The 24893-nt window shown below is 35.5% G+C and overlaps 1 protein-coding gene across 4 annotated transcripts in view; it reads right to left on the bottom strand.

Moving 5' to 3' along the window:
- The window catches only part of LOC145280078 (zinc finger protein 385B-like), a 63413-nt gene that overhangs the window by 13367 nt on the left and 25153 nt on the right, over nt 1-24893 (bottom strand). For 2 of the 4 annotated variants that reach the window (XM_080131776.1, XM_080131777.1), the window contains 4 exons: nt 15933-16104; nt 14246-14364; nt 10042-10210; nt 3579-3671 (listed from right to left, as the gene is read on the bottom strand). In XM_080131776.1, coding sequence (XP_079987902.1) covers nt 3579-3671; nt 10042-10210; nt 14246-14364; nt 15933-16080 — 529 coding nt within the window. In that variant the 5' untranslated portion in view covers nt 16081-16104. The remainder of the gene's footprint in view (nt 1-3578; nt 3672-10041; nt 10211-14245; nt 14365-15932; nt 16105-24893) is intronic. The other 2 variants (XM_080131779.1, XM_080131778.1) reach the window with 1 other exon arrangement.

Raw genomic sequence — 24893 nt, forward strand, 5'->3', positions numbered from 1 at the left:
AGCTCATTAGAAACGATCGTTTTGTGGTGATTGTTTCTTTAGCTCATTAGAAACGATCGTTTTGTGGTGATTGTTTCTTTAGCTCATTAGAAACGATCGTTTTGTGGTGATTGTTTCTTTAGCTCATTAGAAACGATCATTTTGTGGTGATTGTTTCTTTAGCTCATTAGAAACGATCGTTTTGTGGTGATTGTTTCTTTAGCTCATTAGAAACGATCATTTTGTGGTGATTGTTTCTTTAGCTCATTAGAAACGATCATTTTGTGGTGATTGTTTCTTTAGCTCATTAGAAACGATCATTTTGTGGTGATTGTTTCTTTAGCTCATTAGAAACGATCATTTTGTGGTGATTGTTTCTTTAGCTCATTAGAAACGATCATTTTGTGGTGATTGTTTCTTTAGCTCATTAGAAACGATCATTTTGTGGTGATTGTTTCTTTAGCTCATTAGAAACGATCATTTTGTGGTGATTGTTTCTTTAGCTCATTAGAAACGATCGTTTTGTGGTGATTGTTTCTTTAGCCCATTAGAAACGATCGTTTTGTGGTGATTGTTTCTTTAGCTCATTAGAAACGATCGTTTTGTGGTGATTATTTCTTTAGCTCACCAGAAACGATCATTTTGTAATGATTGTAACAAAAACCCATCTAGTTACAACTACTTCAAAGAACTTTCCTTCTTTTCTTCCTTCCTCTGTATCTAAAACACACACAGAACCTCCATGAACAGTCTCTTTCTAAAAAAACAGTTATCTTTAGAACACGATATGGCAGAACTGCTTCCCAGCTGACTATGACATGATCATTTTCAAGTCCAATGTTAATAAATACTTCAGTTATCCTTTTTATCAAATTCTGCCCAATAAAACACTTTTCAATCCTCTCATAGTATTGTTCACCACCTGACCAATCAAGTGGCCATGGCGAAATTAACTCATACTCGAGTAGCCTTCAGGCCTTGATAAGTGGTGACAGCTAAGTAAAAAAAAAAAAAAAAAAAAAAAAAAAAAAAAAAAAAAAAACGTATTTCAAAATAAATTTTTTTTTATGATCAAATTTATCAAGTCTGTGAATATGTCAGTCTTTCCCTAACAATGTCAGAAGGTTCTGCAGCCACACTCTTTGGACTCAAGAGATTCCTATATAATTTTTCTAAATTCTTATAGCTTAACCAGAAACTGCTTTTGCAACTTGTTTTTATCGGTCCCATAAAAAATTGGTATTCAACAATCTCTCATAATAGCATTTCCAAGTATCTTTCTTAGTCTGCTTATTGTGAGAGGAACTTTGGATCAAGGTAATTACATAGATTTAAAGCTGAAGAATCAGGTTCTGAAAGTGGTTGATAAAATAAGCAAAAATTAAACAGTGTTTGGATTTATGACTCTGCAAAATACATTGATGCTATATTTATCCCACGATGAGTCAAAAAGAAATATCTTTGTAAACAATAAGAAGCTCAGTGGCATTACAGGTAGGTTGAAAGATAGTAATCATTTTGTATGCAAGAATTGTAAGATAATGGAGATAGATGATAATTCAGATGTGGAGAAAATAAATTTGGAAAACAAGTCTAATGTGTTTGTTTATCTTCTATAATATAAATCTCACCTGCCTGTTTAAATGTATGTTTGTATGTCTACCTAAAAGTTTCGACAGAGGCGACGCATTTTCATGAGATTGGTATTGTTTTGAAGCTAAACTCTGCGGACAATGCTGCGTCGTGGAGTAGAGGTAAGATGTCTGGTTTTCTCTTTTTCGCCTTCGCGTCAACGGGTCTGAGCCTGCCTGCCTACTACCACTTTTTTTTCCTCAACGCACACCTCCAAACACCCGGGCAACACTGGGTAGCCCTGCTAGTCTTACATAATTACAAGGTGTTGGAGTGATTGCAAAACTTGTAAGTGGACAGAGTAAGTTCAAGGAACTTATACCGTTACTAACCAGCAGAGTGTTACCACTATCAACAAAGAAAAGAGTTTATCAGTAATGTGTACGTAGTGTGATGATGATGTATGGAAGTGAAACCGACTGGCCAGTAGGGGTTCAGGACATGTGATGGATGTGCAATGAGAGTCTTAAAGACAGGTTTAGAGCTGATACATAAAGATTAAATCTTCACAATATAAAGAGATTTGTGCAAAACAGGAGACTTCTTTGGTATAAGACAAACAACTGATAAGGATGGATTTGAGAGAAAGAGGTAAATAAAAATCTGGTCAGAGATAGGTTAGTTTGAAAAGCCATCCAACACATGCCAGCACGTAAAACAAAATATGATTAGTTAATCAATTTTACTAAATTTTAAATAAAAAAATCCAATAAAAAGAAATTAGGAAAAAAAAAAAAAAAAAAAAAAAAAAAAAAAAAAAAGAACAGTACTTATAAAGTAATAGTCAAAAGTATTACAACCAGAAATCTAGTTTCGCATAAATGGAAGATTAAAAAGAAATTTTTTTCTTTTTTTTTTTTTACTATTTTGGGTTGATTTAATTAGTTTAATTTCAGTTTATTGATTGAATGATAAATTTTTAAATAAAGGATTCCATAAAAAAAAGTCTAAGTATTACTTTTGACCCCCCGAACATGTGGCTCCCTCATCAGATTGCCGACTCCCAACGTTGTGTACTGTGGATTTTTCGTTCATGGCCAGATCGTCATTTTCTCGCTGGCGACTGTCGGTGGGGGACACACGCATGGGTTCACAAAAGTACAAATATGAACAAAGGAAAAACACAAACGCCAATGTTCACATATAAATTGACTATTGGACTTGTGAGTGTGTCTTATCCCCGTCCTATTGATGTAACATTCGTCTTTGTTTCACAGTCAACTCTAAAATTGTCCACGACTATTTCACAGTCAACTCTATAACTGTTCAACTGTAGTCGTTATCAACTCCCATCCGTCTTCTAGCGCATCTAGATCTCAACTGCCTAACTGTTCAACTTTCATCCGCCGCGACAGGCATCTAGATGTCAACTGACTGTCTTCTCTGTCTTTGTCTCTCAGGTTGCCCACCCCAACCTGGCTCCCGGAAGCTGCCCTTCCCTGTTTTATCAGTAGCTTTCTATTGTTATTGTTTGCTATTTCCGATTTCTTAGTTTATTCTAAGCTATTTCCTATCTATTGTTGATATTTCCGATTTCTTTGTTTATTCTAAGCTATTTCCTCTTTCTTTGTCTATCCCCCCCCCCTTTCAGCACTTAGTGGCTCAAATCCACCCCAGGGCCACTTTATAGTATCACATACTTCAAAAATATAAAAGAAAATATTATGGTGAATAAGGAAAAATTGTGGTTCAAATTGTATTTGGTGTCATGAGTGACGGGGGGAAGATATGAATGCGAGAGTAAAAGCCCCCCCCCCCACCTCTTAATTATAACTCTTCAAATAAAATACTGATTAGAATTAAATATTAAAATTACTCAAAAAATAGAATCCATATTTTAAAACACAAACCAATATTTGCCTCACATGATTGACAAAGTAGATTTTTTTAAAATCAACCATTTGTTATTCTGGTCAATAAAATGGGAAAATTTAACTACTTTTAGATCATTAGATTGCATTACTCACCACTCTTATGGGCATCCAACTGTTGCAGTGAATTGACAGAAATGTTACAGTAACCGCAGAAAAACAAGCCGAGTTTCTTCCCTAAATCATCTCCTGGGGGAAAAAAATATATAAAAAGGTTCTGCGGTGAGAAACAAGCAATAAAATTTCACATTTTGATTAGTTGAGCAAACATTGGTAAAAAGAAGGGGGAAAAACAAACTTTTCTTGAGATGTTAATACATCTAAGAGTGAAGCTAGAATAACAAACACTCTCATCCTAGCAATTCTTCTCAGATATAGAATATATGAGGTGTCTTCAATAAGTTTCTAGACATCTTTGTTCAAGCATTTAAAATTGTTGTAGACCCTTGAAAATTCAGTATGTCATTGCTATACATCTATGAGATGACTGACCTATTTTTATGATTTCAGGTTCAAATGAACAGCTACAGCAGGAACTGGAATACACCCTACTAAAGCCTGATTGTCACAGCTGGTGAATTTCAAAAATGTAATCTGGGTGCAAAGGCACTTTAGAAAAACGATATGCAATAAAATTCTGTTTTAAACTTGGAAAAAATGCCACAGAAACATATGGATGGCTTCAGACTGCTTTTGGACCATCTTGCATGAATTGAGCATAAGGTTTTGAGTGGCATAAGAGATTCAAGAAAGGTAGGGAGTCTGTGAGGGATGATGAGGTGTGGTAGGAGTAAAGAAGTCAGAACACCAGAGTTGATTGGCCAAATAAAGAATTTCATGGATAAGAACTATTGTGTGTCTATAGAGACAATAAGTGCACAGTTTGATGTCAGTGTGGGAACTGTACACACAATAATTCGCAAAGAACTGAAGATGTGGAAGATTTGCATGAAGTTAGTCTCAAAGGTGCTCAGATCAGAAAGAAAGACGTCATAAGCAAGATGAGCTTATTGAAGGCACCTAGTATATTAAAAAGAAAATAAAAAGGCTTTTTAAAAAATCAACAGAAATGTTGAATTAAAAGAAAACAAGTGAAGCATGCATGGTCCCTCGTGAATGCACAGTGAACGAGGCATAAAGAAACATGACTAAGTTCAGCATTTGCCCTCCACCCCACCCCATTTAGCCCCAAAAGTCCCCAGGGGACATAAAATCCTGGTGAAAATGAACAAACGGTGCAGTTTTAGGCGTTAACATATGTAAATTTGAGTTCTGCACCACGCAAAAAAAGAAATGATTAAGTTCATCACCAGTTAGTTACCACTTTTCAGAAAGTTTTATGAAAATCCAAGGCATCAATTATATTGTAATAAGCACAAAAGTGTCAATTTTAGCTATTTTAACCCGAAAGGCACCCCCAGGGAAGTGCAACCGGAGTTTACCCGGAAAACCCGTTCTGTTACTTTTTTTTCACTCATATCATGTTTAATGTTTGTGCAAATTTTTTTTTAAATTCCAAGATGTGATTGAGGAAAGTGCGGACAGACAAATGGACAAGAGTGAATTTCCTTTTGTCGGAAAAAAAAAAAAAAGAAAAAAAGTATATTGCTAATAGTAGGCATACAAATATAAGCAGTCTTCATTTGAAGGAGGGTTGGAGGTAAAAAAAAAAAAAAATTCTTTATGCATACATTAAATCTGGGCACTTTATGATGAAATATTTCCAATGTAACTGTGACAGATCAATGAAAATACTATTTAAAATTTTACTATGATAGAAAGATCTCTATAATAAAGCCCCCCCCCCGACTCGTAGCATAATAACCAAAAATCTTCACATGCTAATCTATTGCGCTATTCAATTAGGCTAAACCCTCATGTGTGTTCCAAGAAATTATGCATTTTTTCTTTTATCATTATCAGACTCTCCCAAATTAACCTTCCAAAAAGGTAGTTGCTTTTTTACTCCTTTCTAAATATCTACTCTAATCACATCCTTTCTTAATAGACGGGAATTTTGGTTTAATCACCTAAATTATTTCATTTAGTCCTTTTTAATATTGTTTCCATAATACAATAGCTTTTAAATTTAAATAACAATCACTCCTTTTCAGATTAACACCAATCTCAATGCCATATTTTCTGCTGTAAAAATGATAAGAGAGAAAAAAAAAAAGTTCTTTGAAAAAGATGTAGGATATCAAAAGTTTCAGAAAAAATTTAAGTAAACGGTTTTATTCACTTAATAAAAATTAAGTAATATTATCATGTTATCACTCAATATCAGGTGATACCAATCCTCATCTCAAAAATTCAGAAACTTCACATTATTTGGTGTGATAACTTTTTTTCAAAAAATAACTTTAGGAAAATAACATTTTCAATCATGTGAGAAATCCCTTGCATTTCATATTGCTTGCTTAGTTACATTTCCAACAGATTTGGTTAAGGTTTTTTGCAGCTCATGAGAATATGTTACTGTAGAGGATAATGGACGTCTTGTGCACATGGTAGGTGCACCCTAACTTATATGAATATTACTCAAAATATGTTTTGAAGGACAGTCTTATGTGAAGAAAAAAAACAAAATACACACATCCTAGATGGAGAGATCACAAAGAGATTAACAGGATCGACTTGCCAGGAAACAAGCTGGGTTAGTAAGAGTTGGAATCAATAACACTTAGGCGGAAGTGCAAACAGACAGATAATCAAGTTATGATTGTACCTATTTACTATGCCTCCCCACGGGACAGAGTTAGACACCAGGGTCGTTTTTTAACGTGGAGAAAAGGTACAAAAATAAAAATTGTCTCAGTCGTGAAGGATTTCTCCTCCACCGAAAGAGAACAAGAAATAGAAGTGCAGCATCTGAAGAACAGATACTACACTTTGAGATATTAAATCTTTTATTCATGTTAAAAAATACAGTCAAAATTAACGAAGAACAAAAAACTTAGGCACATGGCCAACTCAAAAGGGGGGAATTTTGGGGGTCGTTGGTCATCCTTGTCACTCCAGAACTAAACAAAGTCAAAAGTTTCTCCCAGCTAGTATCTTCTTTCACCATAATACCGCATTCACCCTTTCATATTGGGGGACGTCCTAGTAACTCCCAATTTTTAAAACATTTTTTATTGACGTGTAAAAACAAAAAAGATAACAATAAAATGGTAACAATAATTCATTTGTGTCGAGGGAGGGGGAAGAAAAAACAAAAGGTGATTAGTAGGACCCTCCCAACCCCGTCTAGTTGATAGACTGCCCGTTCCACTAGGTTTGTAAAAGGAACCTCGCTTCTGCGGGTCAGTCTCTAGGTGGGGATGCCCTCTAGATGGGGGTGAATGGAGAAAAGAAAATTTTTTTGGGGGGGTAAGGGATGGAGGTTAGTTTGTATTTCTTTTTCTCCAAGATGGGTAAAATTTAGAGGAAGGGGTGAAAACAAAAATTGCAGGTAAGAGGGGATGGGGATCTTGGAGGCTTCCTAATCGGGGAGGGATGGAACACACACTCAGCTAGCTGAGAGACTACTTGTTTAATTTAACTTTACAGAACTGCGCGTTCCACACCTAGGCGGGGAACACGTATTCAAATTTGGCTCCTCTTCGTACACACAGACTTGCCACATGTATCCATCTTCTGTCAAATGCCGCGCGATGCAGCCTTCTTCTATCACATCTGATCTTCACCCGTAGTTGGTGTTTAAAGAACGCGATCAGATCTTGATCAGAAAAAGACAACACCCCCCCGGCAACCTTGCAGACGTGACGTCCAAATCACCATTCTCGCCACGGCCAGGATCGTAACGTAGACCATTTGTCTTTCCCGGTCCCACGGCGGCCTCACGTTGTCCACAACATTGGATACAGTAATTGGGCAAGGATGCTCAGGATCGATGCGAGCCGTCACCCCACTGACATACGACCAGTACTGGCGGAGTTCGCGGCAATCGAAGAAAGCGTGATCCGTAGTTTCCACGGCCGTTGTCCCACAACGGGGACAATCAGGCGACTCCAAAAACCCAGAACTGCATTGTATGTTGTTGAGTGGAAGTGCATTTCGGGCCAATCGCCAGGTCAGAGAGAACTCCGAATTGTTCAGATGACTCGAACCTGGCGCCCAGCTCCACGCGGAGCGGATCTCACTCTGCTGCCACCCCAAACGCGCGCATAGCGGGTCGTCAGCGGCCCCCTTCACTAGATCCCTGTGGAGTTCCCTACGGGTAGCAGTCACAAGGTCACTGGACCTTGGTAGTCGTTTTAGCGTGGCTCGGCACTCTTTCATGTAGGCAGATTCTCCCCGCGGCCTGCGACGGCTCTCGATGGAAGGGTCGAGAACGAGGTCGGGGAAGGCGGCAGTAACCACGGGGTGCCACGGTTGGTCCTCCTGCATATAGTGGCTCAGGAAGGCCAGCCTCTCAGCATCTCGATGACACTTCAAGTCCGGCATTCCCAAGCCTCCCTCACACGGACGTTGAATACAGACCTGTCTGCTCACCCAGTGTCTTCCTCTGTCCCAAAGGAGCGAGGACAAGAGTTCGACAAGAGCTTTTAGGTGTTGTGCAGGCAGGGGAAGTACGGCCAGTCGGTAAAGGATGAGAGGAAAGACGTAAGTGGCGCACGCCTCAGCTCTACCCTTTAAGGAAAGTTTCCTAGGAAGCCACGAATTGACTGCAGCCTCCACCTTTGACCGTACCTCCAACCAATTCTTGTCAAGCTGGAGACCCGGTCCGAACCACACGCCGAGGATCCGGACCGGGCCATCTGTCCAGCTGAAGGGCGCAGGGAGGTTTGCGTTGCCACTCCATGCGCCCAACCGCAGTCCTACCGACTTGTTGCGGTTTATCTTGGCCCCTGTGATTCTTTCGTACTGTGTGAGTGCCTCCGACACGACCTCAATGTCTCTGAAGCCCGACGCGAAGATCGTGACATCATCGGCGAACGCGGATACCTTAGCAGCTGAGCCGCCAGGCAGAGCCATTCCGCGCAGGGCCGAATTTGCCTCCCCATGTCTCAGCTTGCGGAGAAGAGGCTCCAAAGCCAGGACATAAAGCAGGGGCGACAGCGGACAACCCTGACGAACCGACCGAGAGATAACAAAGGGTTTCGAGCGCTTTCCATTCACTTGCACGACAGCCATGGGCTGTGGATACATTATGGAGATCCACTTGCAAAAGTCCGGTTTAAAACCGGCGGCCTCTAAGACAGATGCCAGGAAACGATGGTCGACCCTATCGAAAGCTTTGGACTGATCTAAGTTTATCAGCGCGGCTTCCGTGTCGTCATCTATTCCCCCCTCTAGGATCATGCGGATCAGGTGCAAGTTGTTCTGAATCGATCTCCCCTTCACAGCGTAGTTCTGTTCCGGTTCAACCAACTCGTCGATAACAACCTGCAGCCGATTCGACAGGACCTTGGCCAAAATCTTCAACTCTGTGTTTAGCAGAGTTATGGGCCTGTAGTCATCTAACTCTTCCCCTCCATGCCCGTCACCTTTCTTCAGCAATATGATCACTCCCTTGGTCACCTGCCCTGGGATGGATCCCTGAGCAAACCAATGGTTGAACATATCCGTCAGAAGAGGCAGAAACATGGGCGACAGCCTCAAGTACAGTTCGTATGGCAGACCATCAAGTCCTGGCGATTTGTCACAGCTGACCTGCTTCAGCGCAGTAAAGACCTCCCGCTCCGTCACCCGGCCCTCGCAACTAGCCGCTCTAGCCGCCTCGAGGCGGGGAGAGTCGGCCAAATAGTCGCTAAACTCAAGGACCGGAAGATCGGGCTGCTGCGTAAAACGCTCCTCGAAATGTTCTCGAAACCCCTCGCAGATCTCCCGAGTCGATTCCAGGGTGTGTCCATTCGGATGTTTGATTTTTGCAATGTCTTGTCCCGAAGGCACTGGGGAATCTTATGTAGAAGTTTAGATCAACAAGACGTGTTTTGAAATGGATTACACGGAAGAAAAATAATTAAGACGTGAATTTTTTTAATCTTAATTTTTGTCCCCCTCCCTCTTTTTTTTTTTTGACCTTTTCGCATTACACAGCACACTGATATGAATAATTCATTACTCTTCATATCTTGTGCTGCATTAATTAAACATTTAATGTTATAAGCATGAGATAACTGATTACAGTTATAAAATTGTTCAGTCTAGCAAGTACAACACACAGAACACTTCTCAGCAGAAAAGGTATGATTTAAGATTATTTTTTTTTTTAACTATTATTACAAATACGGAATTAACCTCAGTACAAGGAGGCACAACACTCACGCATACCAGCAAGAAAACAGGGCATGATTTAAGACAGTTTGACATTTTAATTTTTAATATTTGTAATAAGCAAATGGGTACTATGTACCAAAAGACAAGATTAATTAACAATGCAAAATATGAACGACAAAAAGCTATTAATACATGATAACGATTGAATTGTTCTCACATAGAATAGTATTGTTGAAAGTACTGTAAGAAGGTCTGAAACTAATAAGTTTGAGGAAAGATAATGAGTTCTATAAATAAGTATTTAAAAAAAAAAAAAGTTTCTTTATGTACTCACCTGCCGAAGGAAGTATTTTCTCACCATTAGTTTCGGTAGGATCATCTTCAGCGTCCATATCCTTAGATGCCTCCATCATCCGCACCTTCTTGGCATGTCGACTGCCGCTGTAGTGTTGAGCAGCTTGTAGCTCAGAGTTAAAGCTCAGGTTGCACGCATTGCACATCACCTGTGGTAGAGTCAATTTGAAGTTAGCATTCCTGATACAAAAAGCTCCATGCACATATCTTTCATATTTCAACCATATTTTAAAGCAAAATAATTTGGTTAGCATATCTATTAAACCAATTTGTGCATGATAAACAACTCCTTATTGGAAATATATATAATGTGATGTATTAAGGCAAACATGGGGTTAATGAAGAAAAAAAAAAAAAGGAATAAACATGAAAGTTATTTTTTTTATTAAGTTTAAAAAAGAATAAAAATTAAAAAAAAACAAGCTACAAAAAAATAAATAAAATAAAACCAGTGGGTGTGAGAGGAGGAGGAGGAGGAGAGTTAATCATGGCCTTATGCTCAGTTTTTTTTTCTCCAATTATTTCATCTTGTGTATCCAATGTTTGTATACTACAGTCCCCTCGCCCTCAAGTGTTGGAGTAAGAGAAAAAGAACTATAATTAAAGAGGAAATAGGTTTATCGAGTAACAAAAACTATGGAAATGAGGTTGGTAGAAAGGCAATGGATAGGAATCTGTTCACCAAGGTAGACAAATGTGAGTTGAGGTGAGATTGTGATCAAGGCGTAACAGATGACCAAAACTAAAGTACCAGAGGTATATTAGGATTGGCAAGGGGTTCAATGACAGTGGGGAACTGTTTGCAGAGTCTAGTATTTGTAACGTTTTATGACAGTACAGTTGACGACAGCTGAGAGTTAGACACAGTCAAAGACATATTGTGACTCGGAGATTTAAAAACAAATTGATCAACCAAATGATGGATATGGCCTCGACAGAACGTATATGTGGACCATAGCATTATTTTATTAGCAAGTACTCGTCTGAGCTCCAATTTATGGTTCCTTCCTGTTCCGACTTTCATAAAAAACACTCATCTAGCTGAAACCATGATCAATAATTTCCCCCACTCCTTATCTGTGCCTAAACCTAAACGTAGATTCCATGAACAAAGCTTCTTTCTTAGAACTGCACGCCTGTGGAATTGTCTTCCGTTTCCCTGCTTTCCAGCTGACTACAATATGGTTGTCTTCAAGTCCAATGTGAACAAATTCTTTATGAGCCATCCCCTTAAGTAATCCAATTTACTAAATTTTCACTACTAACGATTACAACATGTTCCCTTCGACCACTTTACACTCATTAACTCTTATCCTTGAGTGGCCCTCAGGCCTTGATAAGTGGGGACTCCTTTGTAAAAAAAAAATAAATAAATAAAAGGGAGTAGTCCCCACAATGGTGTCATATACAGAAAATATCGGTCTGTTTTTCTTTAGAATTGTTTTATTATTTTTATATATATTTGTGAACCTGTGTGTACCTCATTGACAGTCTGCCAATGTAAAAAATGACACGGGCATAAGAGAAGACCACAGAAACAGTGTTGGGTTGGTAGTGGTGTTGAATGAGGTAATGCATTGTCATGTATTATCGCAGAACTTAACATTCCCTTTCGAGCTAAACTATCAGGTCAATTATAAATATTAATGTAGAACATCTGGATGTTAATACGAACATAATTTTTCATCTGAATTGTGACAGAAGTATATTAGTGACATGGCAAGGCCACAGGGGAGACAACTGAAACAGCAAAAATGAAGCTGGCTTACAGGACACTATATATGCAAATGTAGGCAAATTTGGGCATATTCTGTTGGTTTCAAAATATAGGTTCTTTTTTACCAATATACCACCTTTTTTGGCAATTTTATAAGTTCCAAATCTCAGCGACTATTGATTAGAATTTAACAAATGAAGGCTCGTTGGAAAGGTAATGACCTAAATTGTGTAGTGGGCTATGTGACATTTGCCCTTAAGGTTGCATATTAAGGGGATTATCCAGAGCCTATTTTTTAGCACTTTTTTTACAGCCATAAAATGTTTCAATCAATCATTTGTTTTCCTAGTTTTGCATATGAATTACAAAATATCTAATATTTCTCCAAAACCTCTGGCCTTGATAAAAGGGAGACTAAAATTTGCTGCTATGGTTTCAAATGATCTGAAATAACAGCAAGGGGAAACTTGATTCTAAATATTTTTCATATGTTATAACTTATTTAACTCCTGTTCACACCAAATTACCATCAAGATGTAAGGGACTATTTTGATTATTGGTCAGACCTATAGGGGCATCCTAAGTGGGGAGTTGAGTAATAAGATATTCTTTCACATTACATTTAAATTTCTGCAGGTTGGTACTGTCGTGGAAATGAAGTAGGGAAGGAATTCTAAAAGCAAACAGTCTGAGGAAAGTTATTGAAGTAAAACGTTTACTGGCATTTGAGAATAAAACAAAGGGGTGTAATTTTACTGCTGATTGGGAGGGGGGGGGAGGAGTACAAGTCCAGTAAGTTTCTTGAAGCACATTCCACGGAAAAACTTGCAATAAAAAGCACAGAGATGCAAAATTATAGCGACAGGACAACTGTTGGAGCTTAGTAGACAGTATGAAAGCTATTAAATAAGAAACTTTTTTCCATCCTGTCCAATGCCTAGATGTGGCATGGGTAAATGGTGGCTTGATAGATAAATAGATAGAAAGAATTCTGACAGTTTTCTAGACCATTAAATGGTGGTCATCGTTGTATCAGACTTGGCAAAATCTTCAATGTATTTATTACAATTCATGTTGTTTGTAAATGTTAGGCTGAAGAGTTTAAATGTTGGGCTCTTGGGTAGGGTGCTACCAACCATAGCAATGTGATTTGACCACTTCCTCTTATTCTATACAAGCGGAAGACCCGGCGTTGCCTGGGTGTATGTGGTTTTGGGTAAATCAGAGTTTTGGTAGGTAAGTATGAGGATCGAACCTGAACCCTTGAGGCGAAGTTAAAAATTAAAGTGTGAAAAAACGTGCAGCGTTAACCATTGGGCCATTGCGAAATACTAATGGAAACACGTTTGAATTTATTTAACTATTTAGAATTGGCAGGTGCACGTTTTAATGACTTAATGAGGTTAACTTTGACTGCGGGCACAGTCTGATTGCTTTCGGACATTTCCGGCGATCGTGACCGGAAAAATACCGCCAGAATTAGTGTCGTTTTTATTATACGAAAAAGCCTAATCCACATGCGGCGAGCGAAAAATATTGAATATTTATCTTTTCAAAGTCAAGCAAATTAAATAGACAGGCGAGATCTATTGTCAACTCATAGATATTATGATTTATATGTGATATAAAAAGTTTTAAGAAGTTGTGAGCCGACCGACCGCTTCTCGGAAAAAAGTCTTTTACAGACATATACAAAAAGCGAACATACATATATACACATATTTTCACTTTTATATTTATAGATGTCATCTATTACATTTGCTTTGGTCACTCTCCTTCTGTTAACAGTTGAAGAAAGAGAGAACAGAACAAAAAGATTGGAGTAGTTCATTATAAACAAAAGAGAATATCAGCACAAACAAACTAGTCCTAGAGAAATATATGTAAAATTGCAAATGGCACTAGCCTATGTGGATTTAATCAGCTTCCTCTAAAGGAGCAAGTTCCATGGGAGTATGAAATTTACAAGCGGTTTCCAGTTGCATGTATATACTCGTTAGAGGAGATAACAACATTAGGTTTTTGCAACTCTTGCAGGAAGGTGTCAATGCTCTCCTACATATAGCGCCTAGAATTCCCAAAATGCTCACCCAACTAGTACTGACCAGATTCAACATTGCTTAACTTTGGTGATCTAACGAGAACTGGTGTGTCAACGTGATTATGCCATTATATATAAATAAATAAAAGGGAGTCACCACTTATAAAGGCTCGAAAGCCACTTGAGGATAAGGGTTAATGAATGTAAGGTAGTAGTGTAATAATCGTTAATGATGTAGATTGGGTAGAATTTGGATTATTTAAGGGGACAGCTCAACATGAACTTGTTTACATTGGACTTGAAGACTATCATATTGTAATCGGCTGAACATATATTGAACAGAAAGAGGCTAATTCTTGTTTTTTTTTTTTTAAATATTTAACTAGCTTTGAAACTTCATTTGTTTTTGGCATATTAGAAACTTACTTGTTGTGCTTTTCGTTTGGTAGGTAATTTCCCAAGTGCATTGTTGACTACAGCTTGTGTGATTGGATCCATGTCGTCATCTTCATTTTTGCCACGGAATGGCATCGCCCCTCGAACTGCTGTGAACAAATCAATGATTTTCTTTTACTTTTATTAAAATAATAAACTTAACGATTACAAATGAATTATTAAGTACAGGATTATAAATTAAGTAAAACTTAATCTGTAGAAAAGGAAAAATTGGAAGAATATATTATTGGCCGATTTCATGAAAAAAGTTGTACCCATGCAGCATTGCCAGCGAGTTTGTTTACTTTCATTTTTGATGAGCTTTTTTGTTTAATGAAAAAAAACTTTAACTTAATGTTTTCTTAATCTATTATATAAAGGGTAGTCATTTGTATGTATGTCCAGCTAAAAATCACAAACTACTAACCAGTGACCCATAAAGATATATATATATTTTTTAATTGGCATTGCTCTTGAATGTATAATACCTAAAATTTAGAAAATATATTATTAGGGGGTCAAAATGGGCATTTATATCATTTAATGTTATCGCATAAAGCAACGTAACTGATATTTTCCCTTGCACAGACTCGAGAGAAGAATGGCCTACGCAAAGAAGAGGAGTTGGGAAGGGGGAAAAGAGAAGGATAGAAGTTATGTTACATTTTTGACCCAGGCAATGCCGGGTAGTCCTGCTAGTCTATAAAATTGTGCAGAGAGCTCCTCAAAGTTTCAATCTTTTGATACATGAGGATTTGCTAAGAATTTTAAGCAAGAAATAACATCCAATTTAAATGCTTCCAAATTCTCTTTAAATTTTTAAAAGGACAAAGTAAATCATTCTTTTGTTTTCGACTATTAACAAAAAAATAAATTTAAGAGAATTTTGTAATTAAATAACTTTTTTTAAATGGGATTTTAAAATTTTATTATCGAGAAAGCTTAAAATATAACATTCCAAAACAAATTTATTATTTGTATTAAATGAACCTACATAACTAAAGTTAGATTAGGTATAAGTATACAAATTCAATATATTCTTTTGCAAACCTTCAACATCAAGCAAAGCGCAAGATGAGCAGCAAAAAAAAATCTGCAATTGGTTTTATAGATGTTTACAAAATAATTTATGTTGCTCACTAGTTTTAATTCAATAAAATTTAGTGCATTTTTTTTTTTTAGCCAAACGGAATCATTCAATTTGAGAGGGGGAGGGACAACCTAAGCATAATTTTTACTACCAATCTGGTAGAAAAAAAAAATAAAAATAAAAACAAATAAACTTGACTATTTTTGCCATTATATACATTTTCAGATACTTAAGTTTAATTTAATTAAAACAAACTTTTATTGTAAACTGTAAAAATATTAAAAACATAAAATAGGCCAGATATTGACACTTATTCAACAATTAATTTATGTTATGATTAATTTTAAATTAAAATTGTCGAGTTATTTGTAGAAAATCATGTTAAAGAATGAAAAATAAAACTGTTTTGGGGTATGTCAATCATAATTTAAAAACATTGTATATCTTAAACAAATGATTAGTTTTTCAAACTATTCTTCTTAAATTCAATTAACTTTTGTTGCTGTTCATATGATAATTTAAGAAAAAAGTGAGATCAAAGATAACCAATGACAAAATATAGAAAAAACAAATTGTGTCGTGTCCAACCTTCGGTTTCTTCTGGCAGATCACCTCTCATCTTTCGAATGTGCATTTTTCCTGTTCGATGCTGGACCAGTTGCACCTCTGAATTGACGCCGACATTACAAACTTCACAGCGAAACTGACCTTCAGTCTTCTTTGGGTAAAAATCCATGTTGAATATTAACCTATTAGTGGACTGGAAAATATTCAGAGAAATAAAGTTAATTGCAGTCTTTCTAAAACCATTTGCTGCTAGAGATTTCCAACAGATTTATGACATAGGATAGTTTGAGAGAAGAATACTCATCCAGAGACAGGTAAAATTACACTCAACTGACACTCTGAACAGAAAAGATTTGCACCATGTTTATGTCCCCTTAAAGACATTAAAATTAAGATATAATGATACTAAGCCTAATGTCTAGAAACAGTCTTTTAATTTTTATCAGAATACATACGAATTTAGAAAATGTCTCAAATTTAAGTTTAGGAGTTTTAAGAAATTGAAATTCAGAAAATCTTGTTTCAATGGTGTCTAATGACTATGGATCAAAGTTAATGCAAATCTGAAATATTTGATTGGTTGGTTGTTTTACGGCATATCAACCCTTTTCAGGTTATTTAATGCCGAATACAAAGATTGAAGAAAAATTTTTTAATAGAATATATTTGTTGTTTTCAAGTCCGTTTCTATTTAAGCCATAGTTGGGATCCTAACAGGTACTACCACTCCGGGTCAGAGTGGACCTGGGAGCAATGGCAATGAAACGATGGCTCCACACTCCCCAAAGCCCACAAGCTGGGGCCTCACCACTGGATATAGTTTAAGGTCATATCCAGGACCTGAAATATTTGAATTTTCTAATGAGATTATGGCTGCTGAAACTAAACTAAAATACTCCAAATAAACTACAATTTGGAGAATTATTTTATGTCTAATACCTATTGTTCAAATTTCATAAAATTTAGAGATATATGAATTTTCCTAGAAGGGCTTACCATCGTCACTTGATTTGGACAATGATGCCCTTTCACAGCTTTTCTTATTTTGATGCGACTATTCTAGAAACTACGGTCAGCCAAAATTCTTCATAGTTGTTGGTTATTAGTTTACATACGGTATGTGATGCCTCTAGGGTTTCTCCCATCAGTTTCTCTGGCAAGGTCTAAGCATAATACTGTAAGGTCTTCCTGCCCCCCCCCTTCATGCAGGAATTGTGTTAAGACTCCCTTATGTTCCAGGTAACAGGCATACCGGTGAAACTGCCTTTTTTGGACTGATGTATCAATATAGTCATTTCTGAGAATGAAATTCAAAAAGTGCCTTGATAATACCCCCACCCAACATCTTGCTCTTGTTATTAAGCAGATAATATGAAATAGGTCCAGCATCTTTGATGATTCTTCTTTCGGAATGAGAAGGAGTTTGTCAGGGATTATGAGAAATCTCAAAGAAACTACAGAAATCGATACATCACAAATACAATGTCCATTACGTTGATCTGCCATTACATAAAGACAAAAATTAATCCCACCATCAAGTGACACTATGATACAAGATAGAACAGTGTATAACCTACAAATGAAATCAATACAATAAAATTTTAGAAATTTTAAATGATTGAGGAGAAATCGAGTTAAATAATAAAAATAAAGAAACATGACACAGAAGGAAAACGGGTGTTTATACAGATGGGGGGAGGGGTGGGGCTTACTGCCCCTTAGAGTAGTTTCCAACATAAATGTGTTCTACTCAAAAAATCTCCCCTAATAAAACCCTAAAATTCAGTTATTTTTTTAAAATTAACCTCTTAAAACAGATTTATTCACAATCAGTAATTCTTTGCATTTTGTTGTACGATAACTCCAATGAATAAATCGAGATGAGTGAACATCAAAGTTTTATTAAAAAAAAAAAAAAAAAATTTTAAGGGGTGGTTAAAAAAAAAAAGAAAGTTATATTATGTACAGGTTTATATGTGAAACGTAACACATTTATAATGGCCAGTATCATATTGACAAACTATACAATATTCAAGTAGGACTGCCATTTATTTGGCATCCTGAATCAAACTATAGACTTTGTGATCCTCCACAATAAATGCAATATCTTCAAATATTTTACCGACTTTGATATTATATGCAATTTTAATGTATGGTCACTTACACTTGTTTTGCTTTTTAATTTCTCTATTGTTAACTATATCGCAAGATTACTAGATTTCTTATTCATACATTCTGAAAAAGAAAAAATTTATCTTATTAACAAACCAATGCTAAAATGATTAATGTAATGCTAAATAGTTAAAAAAAAAAAAAAAAACATTTTCCAAGAAATCTATTAAGCTGTATCTTCATTGATATGCCGTTGAAAAGCAAGACTCTTCTGTTGGAAATAAAAACAAGTACATTTTTTTTTTCATTTATATTATGTATTACGCTGATTTTTTTCTTGAAACTGTTTGCATAGGTAATGCTCTTAAATAATTGAATAATTTAGCTTATGGGTCTGAGAATAAATACAGAAAATCAGCAAGAAAAATGTGATTTTCTATACTTAAATGTGTGCACACCTGCTGTCAAAAATGAAAAAAAAAATTTTTCCAGTGTTTGAACTAATATTCATAAAAGTGTTTTTAAATGCAAAATGTAAGGAAGTAAAAAGAAAATCAATCAGTATAAAAAGAGCAAAGGAGGAGGAGATTTCTCATTATGGAAACAGAAGGAAGGATTTTTTTTTTTTTTTTTAATTTTAAACAGCAGGAGGGGGTAGGGAGATGACTTAAAATTTGCTTTCTCCTTTCCCCATAATACTTGAAATGAGATCATCTGGAATCCTTTTTTTTTTTTTTTTTTTTTTTTACTCAAATAGAAATTTATATTTATGTTATACACACACACTGGTTTTCATATCAGAGTGGACGATTCCCATCATTTGTGATAAATTAACAGTTTATTTAAGGATATTACTCAGTGTCAACAAAAAAAAAAAAAAAACAGCAGCATGATACATAATATATTGCAGGAAATAATTTTATTAACCTTTTCACATTTCAATTCATTTTTTACTTATTTCAATATCTCACTGAACAACTGGAAAATATATGAAGTTAACAATTGGTAATGGAAAATTTTGTATTGAAATATATATATATATATATATATATATATATATATATATATATATACGCACGCATATAATATTAAATGAAAGATGAGGAATAAAAGATATAACTTTATTATATCATCAGAACAATAAGGACAAGTAAAGGGGGCGATTTTTTTTGCTCTTCTTTAATGATCGCATTATTTCATATGCTATTATTTACATATATACTACCCCTCCAATTTAGCCTTATATGTTTATACCCATTTTTATTACTTTTCACCATATTCTCCTATTCCTTCATTCTTATATCTTATCTAAATGTTATGAAGCCATTTTATCTATATTTGCATTTTGTATAATTCTGGCCCTTCTAGTGAGAAGCATTTAACTTCGAAATGCCATGGACTATAGAGATTTTTTTCTTAATTTTTCCCTTTTTTCCTTACTGTTCCAATGATATAAAGTTCTATGTAACTTTATTCCTCATCTTTTATTTAATATTGTTTACTCCTCTTAATGGTGCTGAGCTTTTCTTGATAAATTTTGCTTTGTTAAAGATTGACTCTTTGAGATTATATAATATATATATATATATATATATTATATGAAAAAGAATAGGCAAAGAAACTAAAGATAGCATCAAGAAAACTTAAATATAAGACATTTTATTGGTACAATTATTTCACACCAGTTGAATTGCACAGCATGAGACTGTTGAACATATTTTTCTCTTTTGAAAATAAACATTCTTTAAAATTAAGAAAACGTTTTATGAAAATAGAAAATTAAAACTGGCATTCTTTTTTTATAAACATCTGGAAACAGCTGTAAGCTTAGATAACAAAATACAAACTCTTGGTTTTGGATTATCATTTCCCTCTCTATTTCCTGTTTCTCTGACTGTATTAATCTGCTGGAGTTTAAATGTAATGTGAACAGATATCTTACTGCTTAACTCCCCAGTCACGTTAGACACGATCCCAAATAGTCCCTTAAGTTCCAAGTGGCAATATTTAGTTAGTGTGGACCCCCTCTCTCTCTATATACACACACACACACACACACACACACACACACACACACACACACACACACACACAAACCGGTAAACCAGGTGAAAGCTTGTTGCCAGTCACCAAAAGAACTTATATGGTAACATACATCATGTGTAAGCATAAGCAAACTTTGGTGTGATTGAACCTTGAATTAACAGCAGACGATAATTTAGCTGAATAAACGATTTTCATGGGTGTACATTTGAGGGACCAGAATATTGAGCGATACAATTACGATTGTATTAAACACTCAAATCCACATACCAACATAAGAAAAAAGCAACTACTAATGAAAGGAGTAGATTCTAGACAAACAAGACACGGCAGTGTGAAGTATAAAAACAAAATTAAAAACTGTCTACAACTATAATCATGCAGGTGCTTAGTTATAGGGTTAATATTTCGACGTAAGGTTAAAAATTGAGTAGAGTTAAATTTTCTAAATAAAAGCCCTAAGAGTTAAGTGTTCGGCAATGACTTCAGAGACAGAAATCTGTTAGTCTTGCATAAGAAGGAAAGATCTTTGTTTTTCGACTGAATTGGCAGAGAGTAGTAGGTTTGAATAACTGCTACAGTCCCCCTCCATGGGGGAATTGGGTAACTATTTTTTATGTGTATACATGCATACCATGAAGAAAGAATATTGAGGAACTTATTGCATACATCTATGAGGTGCCTTCAATAAGTTTACAGACTTCTTTTGTACAGGCATTTAAAATTGTTGCAAACTCTTAAAAATTCAGTATATTATTGCTATACATACTATGACATGATTGACCAATTTTTATGATTTCAGGTTCAAACGAACAGCTACAGCAGGGGTCTGAATACACCCTACCTAAGCCTGATTATCACAGTTGGTGAATTTCAAAAATGCAATCTGAACATGAGGATACTTTTAGAAGAATGATATGCAATAAAATTCTGTTATCAAATTGGAAAAAATGCCACAGAAACATGGAATGCTTCAAACTGCTTTTGGACCATCTTGCATGAATTGAGCTTAAGTTTTTGAAAGGCATAAGAGATTAAAAGAAGGCAGGGAGTCTGTGAGGGATGTTGAGAGGTGTAGGAGGAGTAAGGAAGTTAGAACGCCACAGTTGATTAGCCAAATATGGATAAGGATCGTAGTGTGTCTATAGAGACAATGAGTGCACAGTTTGATATCAGTGAGGGAACTGTACACAATTATTGACAAGGAACTGAAGATGCAAAAGATTTGCACAAAGTTTGTCTTAAGGGTGATCAGAGAAGATCAGAAAGACGTTATGACCAAGATGAGTATCAAAATAGTTCCTCACCCTATAGTCCAGACCTTGCTCCCTGTGACTATGTTATTTCCTAAACTCAAGAAAAACCTTAGAAGCTGTCATTGTGCAACAATTGAGGAGAGGAAAGAGGCTGTAATGCAGGTCATTGACATGCTCACACAAAAGGACTTCCATGGGGCCTTCCAGAAGTTGTTTGAACGGTACAACATGTGCACTGCAGCCGGAGGAGATTACTTCGAAGGGGACTAGAGTTTCATGTGTGTACTATCAATAAAAGTGCCCATACAAAATAAGTCTGGAAACTTATTTAAGCCACTTCACATATAAAATATAAATAATATCAAACATTAATTATGAACTGCTTTAAAAAATACTTATGCAAATTTTAAATTCAAAACAAGTGTCTTTGAATAGTACTAACAAACTATACATGGAATACTTCAAAATGCTATTTAAAAATAACTTTAATTTGTTTTGATGGCAATAAGCAGTAAGAGATGAAAATATTTCACATATATTCATTTTAGATGATAGTATCATAATTTTATCTAAAAATTTGGTGTCTATTTTTGCAGTCACAAATGAACTCTTCCACATTTTTATAAAATCAATGATTTAAAACATTACGAAATATAGAATAAATTTTTCTCTTTAATCTAATTTATAAAACTCACTATGTCTGTTTGTCTGTCTCCAGATTTTCAAACTAACGCTTTCGAAACTAAAAGTTGCAGAGTGGCGCTAGGGACCTCAAATGATCAAATTTTTTATGGACTGTTCTTTTATGGGTAGTTTTTTTTTAAGGGGTCAAAATTGAAAAAAAATCGTTATACATTTTGTACATTCATCTTAGTTTATTTTTAATCAGTTCATATGAGTTTCACGTTGGTACAGTGGTAACGACACCAGTTTTGAATGCTACAGTTTGGGTTTCGATTCTAGCTGATGCCACCCAAATTTTTTTTTTTTTTTTTTTTTTTACTTTCAAAATCATGGCTCTATAATTATATATACAATGTCTGGACAAATTAAAATATCATATTTAAGTGTATTTACCCCCCCCCCATCCAGTCATTATATAAAATTAATTATTAAAGATTTATAATTATTCAATGTAATAGGAGAGGTGAAGGGTTTTAGCATATACGATTTTTAAGTAAAACTGTCTAGCTAGTATGCATTAATAGAAACATTTTTCATGTTAGTCCATACACCCATCTCCAAAGAAAAAAAACGTGATAAGAAGAAAATATAATACACCAAAAACCACAAATTCATCAAGTAGTTTTATTTTTTAAGAAAATAATTTTAAAGCAAATTTGAGTTTGGTCAATGCCCCCCACCCCACTGTTAAGAATGGCTTTCTAAAATCTCACTAGAGTTGGAGTTATCTTGCTTGTCCTGCAAAAGTGGCGTCGAGAGATTGATCATTTAGCCATAAATTTGCTTAAAAATAACCTTTTTATATAAAAATAATACTTGATCAATTTACATGATTTTTATACGCTATATTTTTATTTTCCATCATGGATATATACATCAAATTTTTTTTTATTTATTACAAAGGAGTTACCACTTATCAAGGCCCAGAGGCCATTCAAAGATAAGGGTCAATGAGTGTACAGTAGCCAATAGGACAATATTGTAGTAATCATCATTAGTGGAAATTTAGTAAATTGGACTACTTCAAGGGACGGCTCAAGAACTTGTTTACGTTGGACTTGAAGACGACCCTATTGCAGTCAGCTTAAAAGTAGGGAAATGGAGAGTTTCACACGCATGCAATTCTAAGAAAGAAGCTTTATTCATGGAATCTACATTTAGGCATAGATAAAGAGTGGGGAAAATTATTGATAGTGGTTTCAGCTAGACGAGTGTTTTTCATAAAAGTTAGGCAAGGGTGAACCATAGCTTGGAGTTCAGATGAGCACTTGCTCTTAAAATAATGATAGAGCAGAAACAGGCTCGCAGCGACTCTTCTGTGGAAAAGAGAATCTCCCACTAAGCTATGAAGTCTATTTTGGACTTAATTTTGTTTTTTGATGTTTGTGTGTGTGTGTGTGGGGGGGTAATGAACTTGAACCACATTTTTTTTTAAATCCTTGCAAGAATAATGTGCTAAAAGGAAGTGAATTAATTGTTACTTGATATCATCTAATGTAACAAATATAAACTGAACTTTGGATTCTGCTGTGTAAAATTTTCATTTGCATTGTCAGAGTTAATGTTTACTGTAGATTTATATACAAAAAGAAAATTTTTACCCCCCCCTCCAAATCAGTTTATGTTTGTCAAAAAAAAAAAAAAAAAAAAAAAAAAATCAAGTTTTTAACAAAAAATAAAGAGGTGTTTCTTAATCCTTCTTAGATAAGAAAAAAATCTAGGTTGCCCTTCATGGTTGTATATCAAAACATGATATAAATACATATGGGTTTGTCACAAGGGTCGATCCTTGAACCTTTATTGGACCTGCTATTCATGAATGACCTCCCTGATAAAATTATTTCTTAGATGAGTAACACCATGCTCCATAACAGACTCCAGAGGAACATGAATAGACACAAATCTAAAGAAATGGCTAAAACTTTAAAAGAAAACCTCCAGTCTGTAATGGAATGGGGTCGTAAATGGATGGTAACATTCAATGCTGCTAAGATTAAACTTCTTTCCTTTAATAATTATAAAAAACCTTCTCAACCACCAATTGCCATGACTAACGATACACTACCTGAAAGTATTTTGTTCAAAATCCTTGGCTTAATATTCACAGGCAACATGAATTGGAACAAACACATTGCCAAAGCTGCTGCGAAGAACGTGGGCTCTCTCTACCGTGCTAAATTCCTTACAACTGAGAGTATCCCGTATCTCTACAAAGTTATTATTTGCCCATGTGTGGAGTATTGTTACCATATCTGGGTTGGTGCCTCTACCACTAGTTTCATTCTTAGACCAGCTTAAAAAAAAAGAGTCAACAACCTAAACGGTCCCACACTAGCAACCAAATTCCAACCGCTGTCCCATCGTCATAATATTGCATCCTTGTGCCTATTTTACAAGTATTTTAATGGAATGTGTTCCGATGAACTCTAAGCCCTTGTTACTCCTCGACAAATCTGACAAGCAGCAAAGTCCCACCCCTACACTGTCAAAATCTCTAGATGCCAGAAAACCTAATACTTAAATAGTTTCTTCCCTCAAACTGCTAGACGCTGCAAGTCTCTGCCAGGTCCCTGCTTCCCTGACATGCATAAGTTTAAGTGTAATGTAAACAGACATCTCTCTGCTCAACTCCCGACATAGTATCCTTGTAAAGTTGGTCCCAAATATTAGCCCCTTGTGTCAAACTGGCACTGTGTCTTGTTTGGAGTGAAATAACAGTAAAAAAATAATCTTTTAATACTAAAGGATTATGAAGCAATTATTGTGGTAATTGGATTAAACATGGATGTAGATTATATTGACTATCTTAAAGCCGCATTTAATCTCATTACCATGGTTGATCTTGCAACTAGTCTGCAAAAATAATTGCCTAAACTTCGATTTCAGA

This window comes from Euprymna scolopes, chromosome 7 (assembly GCF_053919585.1).
Source record: "Euprymna scolopes isolate OS-2025 chromosome 7, ASM5391958v1, whole genome shotgun sequence".
NCBI lineage: Eukaryota > Metazoa > Mollusca > Cephalopoda > Sepiida > Sepiolidae > Euprymna > Euprymna scolopes.